Here is a 15,370-nt window from a genome sequence, read left to right on the forward strand (position 1 = left end):
TCTTTTACATTTTTTTGTATTTTATATAAGATATCAATATCCTCTCTCATCCATATAACTCCACTTTCTGAATCAATGTATCATTTAGAAATACAGCAAATTCATCTCTATTCATCATAATAACTAATATTTACTATTTCTGAGCCACTGGGACTACATGCATGTCCAAAGTAATCCTGTGCTAAACCTCAAACACATGTTTGTATAGTCTTCTAGATCAGGAAGTAGATTAGAAGAAAATAAAATAAACACATTTTGAAAGCCTAAGTGAATGTGACTTAGGTAATTTCACAAAAGATGCTTTACTTTGGTACTGCTTTTAGCATGTTCTGGGAAGAAGATAAAATAAGCATGCTGGCTTCCATTGCATGCCTATAATAAGTAAAAATCCATAGACGTTTAGTGGTTTTTGGTTTTTTTTTTAATACAAAGATTGCCCTTATCTCAGATAAATAATTCTATACTTACATATTGTCTATATAAAATCGTTACAATCCTTTTTTGGCAGCTTGTACAAAAAGAATGTATGTCAACCTAAATGGTACTTTTTGAAAAATCACTGATTTTAGCATACTGCCTATTTAAAATCTTGCTTGTACAAAGTCAACGACAGTCATAACTAACAATATTAAGAAAAACTGTGTAAAATAGAAAATATGCCAATAGTAGCTTTTGAATACCATGTTGTACCCAATTAAAACCTGGTGAGGCCAGAGTGAAGATGAACTGATTTGATTCATTGCAATTTGAAAAGTCACAAATTGAATCATCTGTTAATTTCTATGAGGACAGAGGGAGGCTAGAGTTTCCTGATGATTAGGACTTAATGAGAAATGTAATAATATGAGTCACCAATTTTTTTATTGTCTAAAATAATAATGAATAACTGAACTTTTGTAATTTCTAAATTTAGCTAAAAGTATTTATTATAAGGAACCATAAAATTGGGTTTAAAAATTGCAAAAATTGTTTATTATGAATATTTCATAGAGTAAGTAAAACGAATGGTTTGTCTCTTTTTATAGTTGTTGCCATATAATGTCAGTAACCATCAGGCAAAAAAATAGAAAGATAACACTCTTTAAAACTTAGCTTATTAAAAAAAAGTATAGCACTCATAAGTACTTGTCATTATTAATCTAACAGCTCATTCTTTTTGGCGGAATTTTTAAAAGTTTTGATAACTGATAGAGTGCAGTTTAATTTTGAAATGAAAGATAAAAACATTATGACTGCTCAAAAGAAATATAATAGGTAAAGGAGAATTTAGATTAATGTGTCCAGCTGTGACATTATCATCATGTTTTCTGAGATCCAGTTATAGAGGTGGACTCATATATCTTTTTCTTCTCAGATATTTCATATAGAAGAAGTATCACAGATTTTTTTTTTTTTAGGTCTTGACTGATACAAAGTATACATGACAGGGAACCAAGGAGCTGTCATTTTGTCTTTGCTAATTTAGTTCTTTTACTGAAATCTCTGACAAGTCACTTGCTTTTCCATTTACAGTGGGAAGAAACTTAAGAAGTGTGAAAGCCAAAAAATGCTTACCTTCTGCTTTATGTTGCAACAACAGCAACAAAAATCTGATTTGGTTGAGGTAGTTAATGGGGTTTTCCTCAAAATCAGATTACCAGAGTCTAAGTAATACCCTTGGCATTCTAGCATTTTTCAGAATTTTTTTCAACCATTTACTCACCCATATTTCATGTTTTTTTCCCAGAGGTTTTGAGCTGAAAATACAGAATAAAATGCTTAAAAATGCACCATGTAATCTCCATGATAAATAAAATATGCTTAAAATTTTCTAATAAAGGCATAGTTTTGATTGCATGAATTTTTCTTCATTCTTTAGCAGAACAGCACACACCCAACTTCTTTTCCCAATGTCAAGGGTCATGCACTTTTTTTTTAAATTTCTTGAATAAAATGTAAAATCATGCCATTACGTTTGTGATGGAATATGTTCTTTTACAGCCATCTATGAGCAATCATGTGAAGCCTATAAGCACAGAGGGAACACTTCAGGCTTTTACAATATTGATTCAGATGGAAGTGGCCCCCTGGGACCATTTCTTGTGTACTGCAATATGACAGGTGAGGTGATAAACTTCCTTAACTTACAGCTGTGGCTGTATGCATGCTCATTATATTGAAACACAGCTTATCAAGTGAGAAGTCTCTACAGTTTGTGAATTTAATGTAAACATGAACAACAAAATGAAGGCGGCTCCTTAGCTCAGGATATTGGGCAAATAATTAGGTATAAAAATTAGAATTATAACAGAATTCAGGCTGTGAAGCTAACACAGCATTCCTGTTATGCTTTGCATAAATGGGGCATGTGTTCCATATGGAGGCAATGTCATACTAGTTCATTTTTGGGGAGCAGCTTTGTTTTCACTGAAGTTGCAGCCTCTTGAGGATACTTAGGAAAATGAGAAATAAGTTATGTTTATGAGAAATTTTCTGACTTTCCCTGAGAGCCTTCTGAAAAATTTTAACTTAGATCTGGCCTTTGTTGGGAGGAATGTTGATATTAAACTTCATCTTTCAAACTGCAAGGTGATCTTTTGGAGAATACAAATGCAGCAGTTGGTCTGCTTTTTAACAAAGCAGTTAATGTTATCTCTGTATGGTATATGGTATATTGGTAAAGGTCCTTTCAACAAAGCTTAAATTTAAATGGCTGTTTGGAATTTATTATTGCTGGATTTATGGCTATCTCCTTTACTGTTTACTTAGCTCCTTTTATTTGAAACGCTTTCCAGCCAAAATGACTGGAACATTTTATTGTTTTGTTTGAAAAAAAAAAATTTAAAAATTAAAATTAAAAAAAAATATTTTTACACAGTTTTAACTGTTTAAAAGAATAAATGAATAAGCTAGATTTGAACCGGCTAGGGCTAGATATGCCCTAAGTGTTGAGAACTTGACTTAGAGCCCTTATAGTAAGATTTTGATGTTGACTTGAGCACTTTGCCTAGTCTCATGGTGCCAGCTCCTGACTTCGACTTCTACAGCGAACTATGCTTGCTCACAATAGGCATGTTTCAGATTGGCAAGGCTCTTAAAAAGAAATATTCTAGTGTCCTGTGAGACTAAAAGAGACCAAGGAATCATGGCAGAAAGATGACAATTTTTTAAGTGGGTATAACTCTCCAAGGTACAGTGTAGTTTCTGATTTATTCTTGTGTGTCCATGAACAGCTGTTCCTGTTTTCCTCAGTCACTCCTTATTCACCACATTAAGCAAACATCATTGATCAGTTCTTCATCTCAAGATGCATTCTGACAGGACGAATCCTCTATATTTGTTTTGTTCCCAGTTTCCTCATGACTGGTATTCCCTTTTCCCACCAGTGGCAGGAAAGGCAGATGCCCACATTTCTTACTGCACTGCCTTGTCTTTGACATTCATGGGGCTCTATTTTCAGGCAGCTGGGAGGGAGGTGCCATCTCCTGAATTTATTCTTGGAGGTCAGTTTCAGAATCAAAAGCCTACAGTCCACACTGTCAATTAAAATGCTACAAACTTTGCTCTTAGCTGTTTTTCTTTTTTGTGTAATTTTGTGAGTGTGACAATGAGTTGAATATCCAAAATCCTTGCCTTCATTTTTATGTTCAGTGTAATGTTTAGATGTATTTGTGTCTGTATGTGTATCTGTCTACCAAAAAAACCCACAAACATAGAAAACAGTACCCAAAACACACAAAGGAACCAAAATTTAAATTTGTTTTTCTAGCTATCTGGTTTTTGACAGTCTAATTACATCCTTAATAAAATTTTATGATTAGATCCAGAATATTTCGTTTAGATTTCCTGACTATTACTTATCTCTAAGTGACCATCATTCTTTCCTCTTCATGGATAATTTTATATGATCTGCCCTGTGTGGCCTATAGGACCTGACGATATAAAATACAGTTCTAGTAGTTAGAATACTATTATTAGAATGTCTGAAATACTATGTCAATACTAAAATTTAGGAAAAAAAAAATTTTCTCTTTTTTTTTTTTTTTTAATTAGCTGGCCATAAATATGCAAGAATACAGTGACCATGAATCTAAACTTCACTGTCCCAGATGGGCTTTAACTGAAGCCTTCTCACCCCTACCTTGAAAGGGGTTTTGGTCAGGAGAGTGAGAGTTACAGGTTTTGAAAGTGGGAGTTGAAACAGAATAAGCTCATTTTTAACCTATTCACAGGTGAAGGATCTTGGCAAAAATACAAAACAGAAGAATGATATGAGCCTTCACCATGATTACTATATTTAATTTTAGGTGGCAGTAATAATTCACCTTCATGTAATCTTAGTTTTACAGTAAACACAGTATATGCAAGAAATTTCTCCTTCTATGTATTAAAGAAAAGGCCTGTAGGCCATTTTCTCCTACTGAATAAATTAATTCAAGCTATAAGGATGCATTTAATGTAGGTAGATTCTAGGATAGAGTTAGTGTTATTTTATGCAGTATTTAAGCTTAGGGAAAGGGGTTTTTTCTTCTAATCTTCCATTCCAATTTACCAAGTAAACAATATTTTATTTTTGATACAAATATTTGGGGGTCATCACATATTCTTTCCTTATTGAATAATCCTAACTAGCTGAATATCTGTTACAGTCATGGCACAGTGACCTACCTATGAATAGAAATGATGAATAATTGCTTTCATTTTTGCTCAATGATTTATGTCTGTTTCATGGGCTCCAAAGGGCTTTCTGTGATCAAAGAAGTTATCCTGAAGTTTGGCAGATTTCGTCATGCATGCTCTTTGCCTTACTAACTTGCACAATGCTCTGATTCTTTATTACTTTTTACATGTGTTGTGAAAGATGCAACGTGGACAATTATACAGCATAACAGCACCAACCTAACCAGAGTTAAAAGTGCTAATCGAGAGAACCCACACACTGTGTTTTTCAAGTATTCTGCCAGCCTAGACCAGCTTCAGGCTACAATAAACCTTGCAGATCACTGTGAACAGGAGCTTGCTTACTACTGCAAAAAGTCAAGGCTTTTAGATAAGTCAGGTAAGTAAAGCAGACAAACCTAATTATGTTGCATCATGCTTTTATTTTGCTAGCTACTAAAGTTATTTATTTCTAGCAAGACCATGGCTTTTTGCTACTATGGAGTTTGAACTACTTCAAATATGGAGTTCTCAGATTTCTGTAAATTGCCAAGAGATATTTGAACCAGGAAAATGCAAATGTCGATTTATAATGATTTTCTTTCAGAGAATTAAATTCACAAGTTAATTTCTCTCATAAGACTTTTAAATTAACAGAGATTGTTATTAAGATCCCCTCTTGTTTAGTCTTCCAAGAATTTTTAATTTTAAATAAGGAATTAAATTATTACTGAGGAAATATTTTCTTAAAAGAGCATAAATTAGTGTGTAGATACCAGCAGAAGCTAATGTGTGCACTTAATGTGCATATTGTGGGTATTTGACAAAACGCATCAATAACATTGAATTTCCACTATCCAGTATAAACATTCTTAGAAAGCTCAGTAGTTAAAATGTGGATTATTGACAAAATTATAATTGCCTTAAGAAATAATGGAAGATCTTATCTACTTAAAATAAAAGCGAAGTTATGTAGTCTATTTAAATTTTAACTTTATTGACACAGAGCTGGTCTTAAAAGACCTTGCTCTGAACATCTAAGTGCTCCAAATAATGTGGAGGTAAAATCTTCATTGTTTACTTTCTTTTGAAAAACTTCGTGAAATTTTTTGGCTTGTGCACCAGAAACTCTTAAAATGTTAAAAATTTATTAGTTGACATTCTTTCCTACTAAGCAGAGAGAATGCCTCTGCATGAAACCCTCTCTGGTTCTAGGTCTAAGCTCTTTCCTTATACATTATTTCTCACTAATTATGGCATGGGTATCTCTGGACTTCTTAGGCTGGTGTTTGCTTTTGGAAGAATATCTGTTTGAAAACACCTCCACAGCAAAAAAAGTGAACCTGCTGCTTAAGGTGTCCTGATGAACCTTCTTTTTGCTGTGGGCTCCAAATTAAAGCTATGTTTAGATGTTCAAAAGCCTGGTTTGCCTCAAGCAGAAAGTTTATAGACTTTTTTTTTTTTTCTTGTCCAGGGAGACTGCATGTAAATGTGCTAAAATAATTCACTATCTATGTTGTTATGCTGTTTATATTGCATATAGCTGCATGTTTATAATATGCACATAAATGTGTTAAAATAAATGTTTTAGAAGTGTGCAATCAGATGTGGTAAGTAATTTAAAGTTTAGTTGTGAATGCTAAGAATAAATAGATGTGAAAGAGACTGATATGAGACCTCTAAGAATTTTCTAAAATAATTCTTTTTTTAAGCAGAGTTTAATCACTCTCATTTCTACTGTTTACAATCTTCACTAGGTATGCCTGAGAAATAGAAAATTTGATGATGGTTACATAATATATTTTTTGGAGCATACAATCCACCTAGTAATTTTAAACTGACTGTATTTTAGGAGTGCATTGTATTCAATCAACCTGGATAGCATTTGCAAATGATCTCATTAAAGAAGCCATTGCTTAATACATTTATGTGATCATTATGAAGAAATCTCTAACCACTTTAATTAATGGCTTTATTTTGCCCAGGCAGTACTTTCTGCCAAGGCAGTAAAAAAAATCTGTGCTAATCAGTATGAACTTGCAGCATTTCAGTAAATACTCTCTCCTCACTCTGCTGTATGAACAAATAACTGAGACCAGCTTTTAAACATACCTCAATGTCCCTAGTGAAACGTTGGGAATGCTAATTCATGACTTCAGTATAAAACTAAGGCATGCTGTTAAAGCAGCAGAAATATTCTGCTTTTTACAATCTTAGTTGCTAGAACCTTTTTAAAGTGTTGTCTGATAAATTATTTATACACAGTCTCTGGGTTTTCTTCCTCCTGTGATGGTTTGCAAACGCAAACACTGATATTGGACATTGATGCCATTATGCAAGCTTGACTTTTCAAAAAACTGCTCATACTGTTTTTTGGCCTGCTGGGCTGACAGTTGTGTGGTAATGAATGCAGTCAATATGTTCACGATCTGAAAGATTGTCAGTGTAACAGAGGTCTTATCTAACAGTGAGGTTTAATAAGCAGTGGTGCTTGTAAGCAAAGTTGAGACTAGAATAAATTCCAGCTTCTTCATGGGGGCCGGGGGCTGAAAATGGAGCTCCAGCAGAAGCGAAAATAAAAAAGCATCTATAAGAAATTCTGTAGTTTAACAGTACTTGATTGCTTCTCATGCCTTGACTTTCATGCATGCATCACCCTTCTTCCATCTCATTTGAGATGGTTTATCTTTTTGCTTCATATCATTTAGCTATCATGTGTTCTGCAGATATTTCTTCTGTTGCTATACTTGCTTGGCAATATCTTTAAGCTTATTCTGCAGTACTGTACTTTCATTAAAGTACTTTCATTAAAGAAAATAAGTTTAATAATTTTACTACAAACAATGCTGACTTGATGCACCACCGAGAGATGTGATAGTCCTGGGCAACTTCGCTTCTCCTCGTCAGATATACCAATTTACTTATGGGATCACCATTAACATGATTTTTGTTGTCTCTGAGTATCTAAATTCTGAATCTGCTGTCCATGACCAAACAGCTGTCTTTGGGCGTTTCTGATTAACACCACTACTCAGCTACTCAAAGCTCATCACAGATATTGGTAGTAGTGCTCTGTAGTACTCTTGGTAGTGGGATGAGGCCGTTTCTGTGACTTCCCTTATTCTATTTTTGGTGGTTCCAACATCTGAAATTGATCTTTACTAGGGAATATAAACTATCCTGATTTTTAGGATGATTATGTCTCCGCTTTCATGGACCATTTTAAAATGAATTATATAAATTGACTGCCTAAGATAAATTATTCTAATATCACGGCTGGCTGAACTAGGTACTGTGAGTTCCCTTTTCTACTAATGCAAGCAAAAATCTGTGACAATCACTTAGTATGTGATAATGAAGTATTAAAATGAAAAATTACTTATCAAGTAAAGGTGGAAATTTATTTTTTCCTGGTCATTTAAAGGTGTTGGATTTGAGCAGGTTTTTTTGTCTTCTTAAACTTTTGGAAAACTATTTGGATGGGAAAGCTGAGAGAAGTAGGAGACAAGACTGGGCATTGATTTTCTCTAACCTTTTTAGATGGAATGCCACTGAGCTGGTGGATTGGAAGAACCAATGAAACTCATACTTACTGGGGAGGTTCCTTGCCTGCTGTACAAAAATGTGCTTGTGGACTGGAGGGAAGCTGCATTGATTCCCAGCATTACTGCAACTGTGATGCGGACAGGGATGAATGGTGACTTTTTACTGTTCATTATTCACAATACTTTTTTTGTTAAAAGTAAATAAAGAAAATATACAGGCCTTAGCACATTTAAAATACCAAGGCAGTTGGAAATCTAAGTTGCCATAGTGTCATCTGATTCTTTGCTATAGAACATAATTTTTCACAAAGTTATTGCTATATATATTAAGTATTATTGCTAATTCTTTCACTGTAAATTTTGGGGAAGATTTAATTTTACAGATACTTTCTAGTCTTTAGTATTATTGCATGTAATAAATTAAGACAATAGTTCTTTAGCATAACTTAAGTTAGTTTTAGATTACTGAACATAATTAAACTTAAAACATTCTGTTAAAAAAGTTAATTCTTAGCATAATTTATAATTACACTTTAAGGTTTAGACTTTTTACATCCTTTATCTTTTTCATCTACAACATAGATAAAGAAAATTAATAACTCTTGCTATCAATGAAGCAAAGAAGTCATATGGAGTCCTACTCAAAGAGAATAAATGGATTTCTAGGATGTACATCTTCTGTTTGTGCCTAAAATTCTCTGGTGTCATTTTACAATAACTTTCAAATAAATAATATAATAAATGAGTTCTTGTTACTATGTCAGATCTGAACCTTACTTTTCATTTAGTAGGATCAGATACAACTTTCTCAACAATAGCTCCAACGCAGCACAGGATTTGATAATATGGAGGGACTTTTCAAATGAAAGCTCTTCTGTTAAAGAAACTTTTATGGTCTTAAAATTATGAAGTTCATTTACTTAAATAAATAAAGTTCAGTGAATACATTAATATATACATTTTAAAAAATGCATCAACATCTATTTTTTTTTGAAAGTGGGAAAATATAAAGAAGATTAGGAACTTAGAAACAACTTGATGTATGCAAAATCAAGCAATACATAATTTTTTTCTTCTGAAGGTCCACCCTTCCTTTAAAGGAGCAACTACTAAGTTGGGTTGGAAAATGCTTGTTCCCTCAATATGAGCAGGGAATTCAACAGACACAGAAAGGAAAGTACAAGAAAGAGTTAATCAAAGAACAATTCTTCACAAGCTTCAAAGATTTCTGGAGAAAAGAATTTCCTATTGCAGTAAAATTCACAGGGTGATATCTGTGACATTTATTCCAAAAAAGAGATTAAAGAAACACATATATCACTAAGAATTTCCCTATTATTATGCTGTATGAAAATAAAAATAATATTAATTTCTAACACAAAAATAAGGTGTTATTAAGGTTATAATTTCTAACACAAAAATAAGGTGGTGTTATAATGTTATTATAAAGGTGAATGCATTTTGAGAAAAAAATTAGCACCATTTCTCAGACATGTAAAATATTATTGCTCAGTTTTGTCATGCATTCAATCCATGCTCACATATATACATCAATTTTTAATGGCAATATATTTGTAAATACAATAGATGTGAGGTTTATGTGCATGTCTTCACATGCATGTCCACTTCCAGTAAGTAGCTTAGATGTTTATGAGTGTATTAAATTGAAAGTACGATGACTCTGGGTTTGTATTTCTGTTTGTATCCATTTTTGACACTTATAAGTAGAGATTCTTCCCAGTGACTCCAGTGTTACAGGGGTTATATGTACACTAATTTTGGTACTTGTGATTAATGTTGTATTTGGTTTCCTAGAGACAACTGTTTTGGATCAGTTGACTAGATACTGTTCACTGGTGGAAAAAGTAGGCAGAAGCTCTGCTTGTTTGAGATACATTTTAAGCACGGAGAACACCATGGTTTTGAAACATAGGTTTTGACAGTCTGCTTTTATAGTGAAATCAATCTATTTCATGCGTTGGACATAGATTTAACTCTAAACTCCTTATTTGTCTAATCAAAAGCTTTAAGCCTGTAGAACTCAAGAACAGAATTTTATTTTTTTTTAAATCTGGTTCTAAAAATTTAAAAATTGGAAATCCTCTCCACAGAAGTTAATTTATATTCAGTTTCCTTTTGTTTACAGCATCATTTTACTGGAGGAAACACTTCTGATGTTTTGAGGGATTTTCTTTTAGTTCTAAATTAGAAACCTGCAATATCTCACTTAATGAAAAATTAACATTTAAAAAACCCCATGTTTTGCATTCCTCAGTTAAGCACAATAGTTTGCTAAAAAAATGTCCATTTGTTTGCACTGTCCTCCAAAACAGATAAACAGAAATTGTATGCAGAAGGATGATGATGATGATGTTGATGGTGATGTTGATGATGATGATGATGATGATGATGATAGGAAAGGAAGAGGGGAAGGGAGGAGAAAGTCAATAATTTTATTCAGCATGAGGAGTTTCTGCTGTTTATTCTGAACTATTTGCTTTGCCCTTAAAGGGGAGATTCAACCATGAATGGACTGAATGGACAGATTGAATTTTCCAGACTAGACCTGAGTAACTGAGAATTTCCATGGATTTAGGGAAAGGAATTTTAGGGCCAAAACTGATGCTTATGAAATTTAAAAATTCATTTCCGGCACTAAGTCAACAAAGATTTTTAAAACTAGGTCTAATATTACAAGTACTAGATGTGTGTCCAGAGTGCAAAGTTGCATATTTTCTTTTCTGCAAGTTTCATATTTGTAGCATATACTGTTTTTCCTGTAGTCAGCATGACTTTATACTTTTCTATTTGATTTTTTTTTAACTTTTGTCAAGGTTGGAAAAAAAAAAGTTAGACTTACTTGAAAGTTATATTAAGCCATTAAATATTCCAGATTGATGATGGAGTAAATTACAGATACAGTATGTCCTCACCAACATAAAACTCGTTTTCAAATTTGCCTTGAGCAAATTCATTGTCTTAGGCAGCTAGTGAGGTGCCCATTTATTCAAGAGGACTTTTCTCACACTTGTTTTATGGTCACAACCATAAGACTACCTACTTCCAATGAAATTCTTTTAGTCCTGTCAAATGAGCCCAATGTCAACTCTAAAGCATATGTTTCTATATACAGTTTTTTGTATCACACATGAACAAACACATTATACACACATACATATTTAGGCAGCCTTTTTCAGTTTTTTTAAGCTTCTTTCCTTTTTCTCAGGAGGGTGTCAATGATAATGAAATATTTATTGGAAATATTTTAGGAGAGCTGTGGCTTTCATTTTATCTTTTCAGGACAAATGATACTGGCTTCCTCTCCTACAAGGACCACCTACCAGTAACTGAGATTGTGATCACAGATACTGACAGACCAAACTCAGAAGCTGCTTACAAACTGGGGCCTTTGCTTTGTCGTGGTGATAGTAAGTAACTAATAAAGAGTTTTGCTAAATAGTGATGCATTTGTTCTGCAATACCTTTGAAATGTTATTTGTTACAAACATAAGATAGAATTCTCTAAAAATCTCATCCAGTTCTTTATGGAATTAGAAAAAAACCCGCCACCATCTAGTACAAACCATTGAAGTTATAAAAATTTATTTTTCACTATACACGTCAATAGTGAGAACAAAAAGTGTTATAATAGTTTTTAAACAGATATTTTGGTTTACCCAACTAGAATTAAATTATGAATAAATTGTTACATGAGGGGGAATTGGTAGATGGTTACCATGTCTTGGGGACATACATTCACTAGCTATGTATGCATCCATCACAAAACATTGCACATGTTATCTCCTCTGAATTTTTATGCATCTAGGAAAACGATACTGTAGGAGAATTATTCAGTGTATGCAATATCTACATGCAAATTTTCCACTATGTGTAAGAATTTAAATTTTGGAAATTTAAAAATAATACTAGACTTACATTCTAAATACATATATGTAATAACCAAAGAATATGTTTGTGCAAAATGACACCTTATTGATAATTTGTGATGATACTTCTGTTTTTAATAATTTCCCTACTCAATGGAAAAGAAAACATGTTTGGCTTATGTTCAATAGTAATGTATTACACAAAATTTTATGTCTGCTGCTGTTTGTAATCAAAAATTAGAAATTAGGAGAAGAAATGCTATTAAAAACCCAAAGAACTCAGCTGAAGAGTTGGATGGGCCATATTTGATGTACAGTTGAGTAAGTTATTACAATATTCAGGTTAATTTTCTTAAATCACATTACCTTATGAGTTTTCATGAACTTACCTGTTATCTATAATAATTATTATATTTAAATATAATAGATACAGTATTTAGAAATATTTTTGTTCTTTATTTTTTTTCCTCCTTCATCTTATGATGTCATGTTTGGTTTTCAAATTTCTTCAGTTTATATGAATAAGAGAAATACCAGTAATGTACTGCTTTATACTTTTAAGCACCCTCAGTAAAGCACATTGATAAAAACATATGAATTAGTATGTATTTATTTTTGTGTCATCTCTGTCTTGTCAGAGTAATCATGCCTGGAAGATTTGTTAACAGATGTGTGTTTCAGCACTGCATTCTAATTTTCTTATGAAAATTCATAAGACTTAAAAATCCCATTGGGTTCTTTCACTTTGCTTGTCTGACATCTGATTGTGAACTGATCATTTGTCCTACATATCATAATACTATGATATAGTATTATGGTATTAATTCAGAGTGATAGGACATACAGAGGTCTCCTGCTTATAGCAGGATTAGCCATGAGTTGAGATCACTGGTCTCTCAGTGCTTTGTCAAGCTGGTGTTTGAAGCACCCAAGGATGGAGCCTGCACTGCTTCTCTGGGCAGCTTCTACCATTCTTTGGATGTCCTCAGTGAGAATTTCTTTTTGCTTTTATTAAGCCTGAAACTCTGTGCTTTCACCATAACCACTGTCTTTGATACTCACCCCTTACACCAGTGCAAAGACGCTGTATCAGTCTCTTTGATGATTTCCCCTTAGGTTTTGGAATCTGCTATCAGGTTCCCCAGGAAACCTTTTCCTTCCTGTGACTGAAGCAGCCCAGGTCCTCCTGCCTGAAGGGCAGGACAAGTGCTCCACACCTGAACATTCCAGTGGCCTCCACAATGCTTGGTGCTGTTTATTAATGTTTTCCTTTGCTAGAGGAAAGGAAATTGGAAGGCCAGTGCAAGTGTTCTCTTACAAATGTCAAATAGAGTGGGGTTACCACCTCCCTCAGTTGGCTGGGCACGCTCACTCAGCCTGTGATGCAGCAGACCTCCACTGTGGCCACAGACAATGAAGCCAGTGACAAAGACAGCAATGAAACAGAAACACATACAGCTTGTGTAGTTCTAATTACCGGAGGGAAGAATTTGAATTCCACTACTCACCAAGTTCCCAAATATTAATTACATAACCTGACCTCAGACGTGACAGATCTTAAAACATGGAAGTCAACTAGCTTCCTTGGAGTAATCTCTAAAACATACAGACAGTTTTGGCACCCATTGACCTCCCTGTCTTCATTTGATGTTTTCTTAGTCTGGGTGATTGAATTGCTGCAATATTTTACAGTGATGATGAATGATCACAGTATTTCTAGACAAGCTGTGATAGAGAATTCTAAAACATCATGACAACAAGCACAAGAATTCAGTCTGAATGTCAGAGAAATATTCTTGTAATGTCATACAACTTTATAGCATTTGGCTTCAAAAAGAAGCAATTTTGAACTGAAACAAGCTCAGTGAAAAGATTTCAGAATATAACAGTTCATGGTCATAATACAGCAAAAACCTCGGAATAAGAACATTGATTTGGATTGTTCAATAATGTAGTTTTTCTCAGCCATTTACATCATAAAGACAGTATGAGAAGACATGTATTTAAGGAGGTAAGAACTAAAATTTGAGAAAACAAAACAATTTCTGAAGGAAAATAATTGTGTCATGGATTTTGATATAAACCCAGTGTTAAAAAACCCACAAATTCTATGAGTGTATATAATAAAATATCTCAAAACAAGTTACTATATAATTTTGGCATGTTATATATATATTTAATATTTTATGATGTATAATATATGATGTATCACCTATATTAGGAAATTGCCATATAAATATTTTATAGCATGATATATAATGAAGTCCAGAGAAGGGCAGTAAGGCTGATGAAGGGCGTAGAGCGTAAGTCCCATGAGGAAAGGATGAGGAAGCTGGGGATGTTTAGCCTAGAGAAAAGGAGGCTCAGGAGAGACCTTATCACTCCCTGCAGCCACCTGAAAGGAGGGTGTAGCCAGGTGGGGATTGGCCTCTTCTCCCTGGCAGCCAGTGGCAGGTGAAGAGGACATGGTATCAAGCTGCACCAGGAGATGTTCAGGTTGTACATCAGGGGAATTTTTTCATAGAAAGGGTTATTAAGCATTGGAGTGGGTTGCTCAAGGAGGCTATGGAGTCATCATCCCTGGAGGTGTTTAAGGGAAGACTTGACGGGGCACTCAGTGCCATGGTCTAGTTGGCCAGGTGGTGACCAGTCAACAGTTGGACTAGATATTCTCAGGAGTCTTTTGCAATGTAATTGACTCTGTGATCTATCCTACACAGGAAATTACACACATATATATATATTTATATGTATATACAATATATAAATATATATATGTGCATATATATATATATATATATAATATGTAGACTATATTGAAATATATTAATATAATTCCTCATATATAATATGTGTTATAATAAATACTGAGTACAGGACGTAGTAGATTTTCTTTTACTCATTTTGTATCAGCAGTGGATTTTATAATGAACATTTTCTTTGATATTCAGTTTTACAATTAATGTAAATAGCTATGACTTGCAGTAATTTCTGAGTTCTGCATATTAATTTTCACGCCAGACAAAATTGATGAAGTTTAAACTCTCTTGCCAGGCCACTGCTTCTAGCATCAATTTGAAGCTGCAGAAGGAAGGAAGACTGGTGTTAAGACTTTTTTCCTAACCTGAGTTTGCTGACACCCATGAGGGTGTAATTAAATGTACATTTAATGACGTTTACCTTTGGGTAGATGAAGAATGAAGAAAAAGGTCAAGTGGAAAATATCCATTTTTCAGAAGTGCTGTCAAACAAGGGAGAATAGATATTCCTGGACTCACAGTGTCATTTGAATACTCTTCA

The 15,370-nt window shown here is 33.6% G+C and overlaps 1 protein-coding gene across 2 annotated transcripts in view; it reads left to right on the top strand.

Annotated features, from left to right (window-relative positions):
- The window catches only part of CNTNAP4 (contactin associated protein family member 4), a 202,945-nt gene that overhangs the window by 154,813 nt on the left and 32,762 nt on the right, over nucleotides 1-15,370 (top strand). For both annotated transcript variants that reach the window (XM_071424786.1, XM_071424787.1), the window contains exons 12-15: nucleotides 1,981-2,100; nucleotides 4,841-5,038; nucleotides 8,179-8,335; nucleotides 11,484-11,611. In XM_071424786.1, the coding sequence (XP_071280887.1) occupies nucleotides 1,981-2,100; nucleotides 4,841-5,038; nucleotides 8,179-8,335; nucleotides 11,484-11,611 (603 nt within the window). The remainder of the gene's footprint in view (nucleotides 1-1,980; nucleotides 2,101-4,840; nucleotides 5,039-8,178; nucleotides 8,336-11,483; nucleotides 11,612-15,370) is intronic.

Source organism: Agelaius tricolor, unplaced genomic scaffold (genome assembly GCF_023055355.1).
Source record: "Agelaius tricolor isolate 1412-34295 unplaced genomic scaffold, bAgeTri1.0.p SCAF_4, whole genome shotgun sequence".
In the NCBI taxonomy this organism is placed as follows: domain Eukaryota; kingdom Metazoa; phylum Chordata; class Aves; order Passeriformes; family Icteridae; genus Agelaius; species Agelaius tricolor.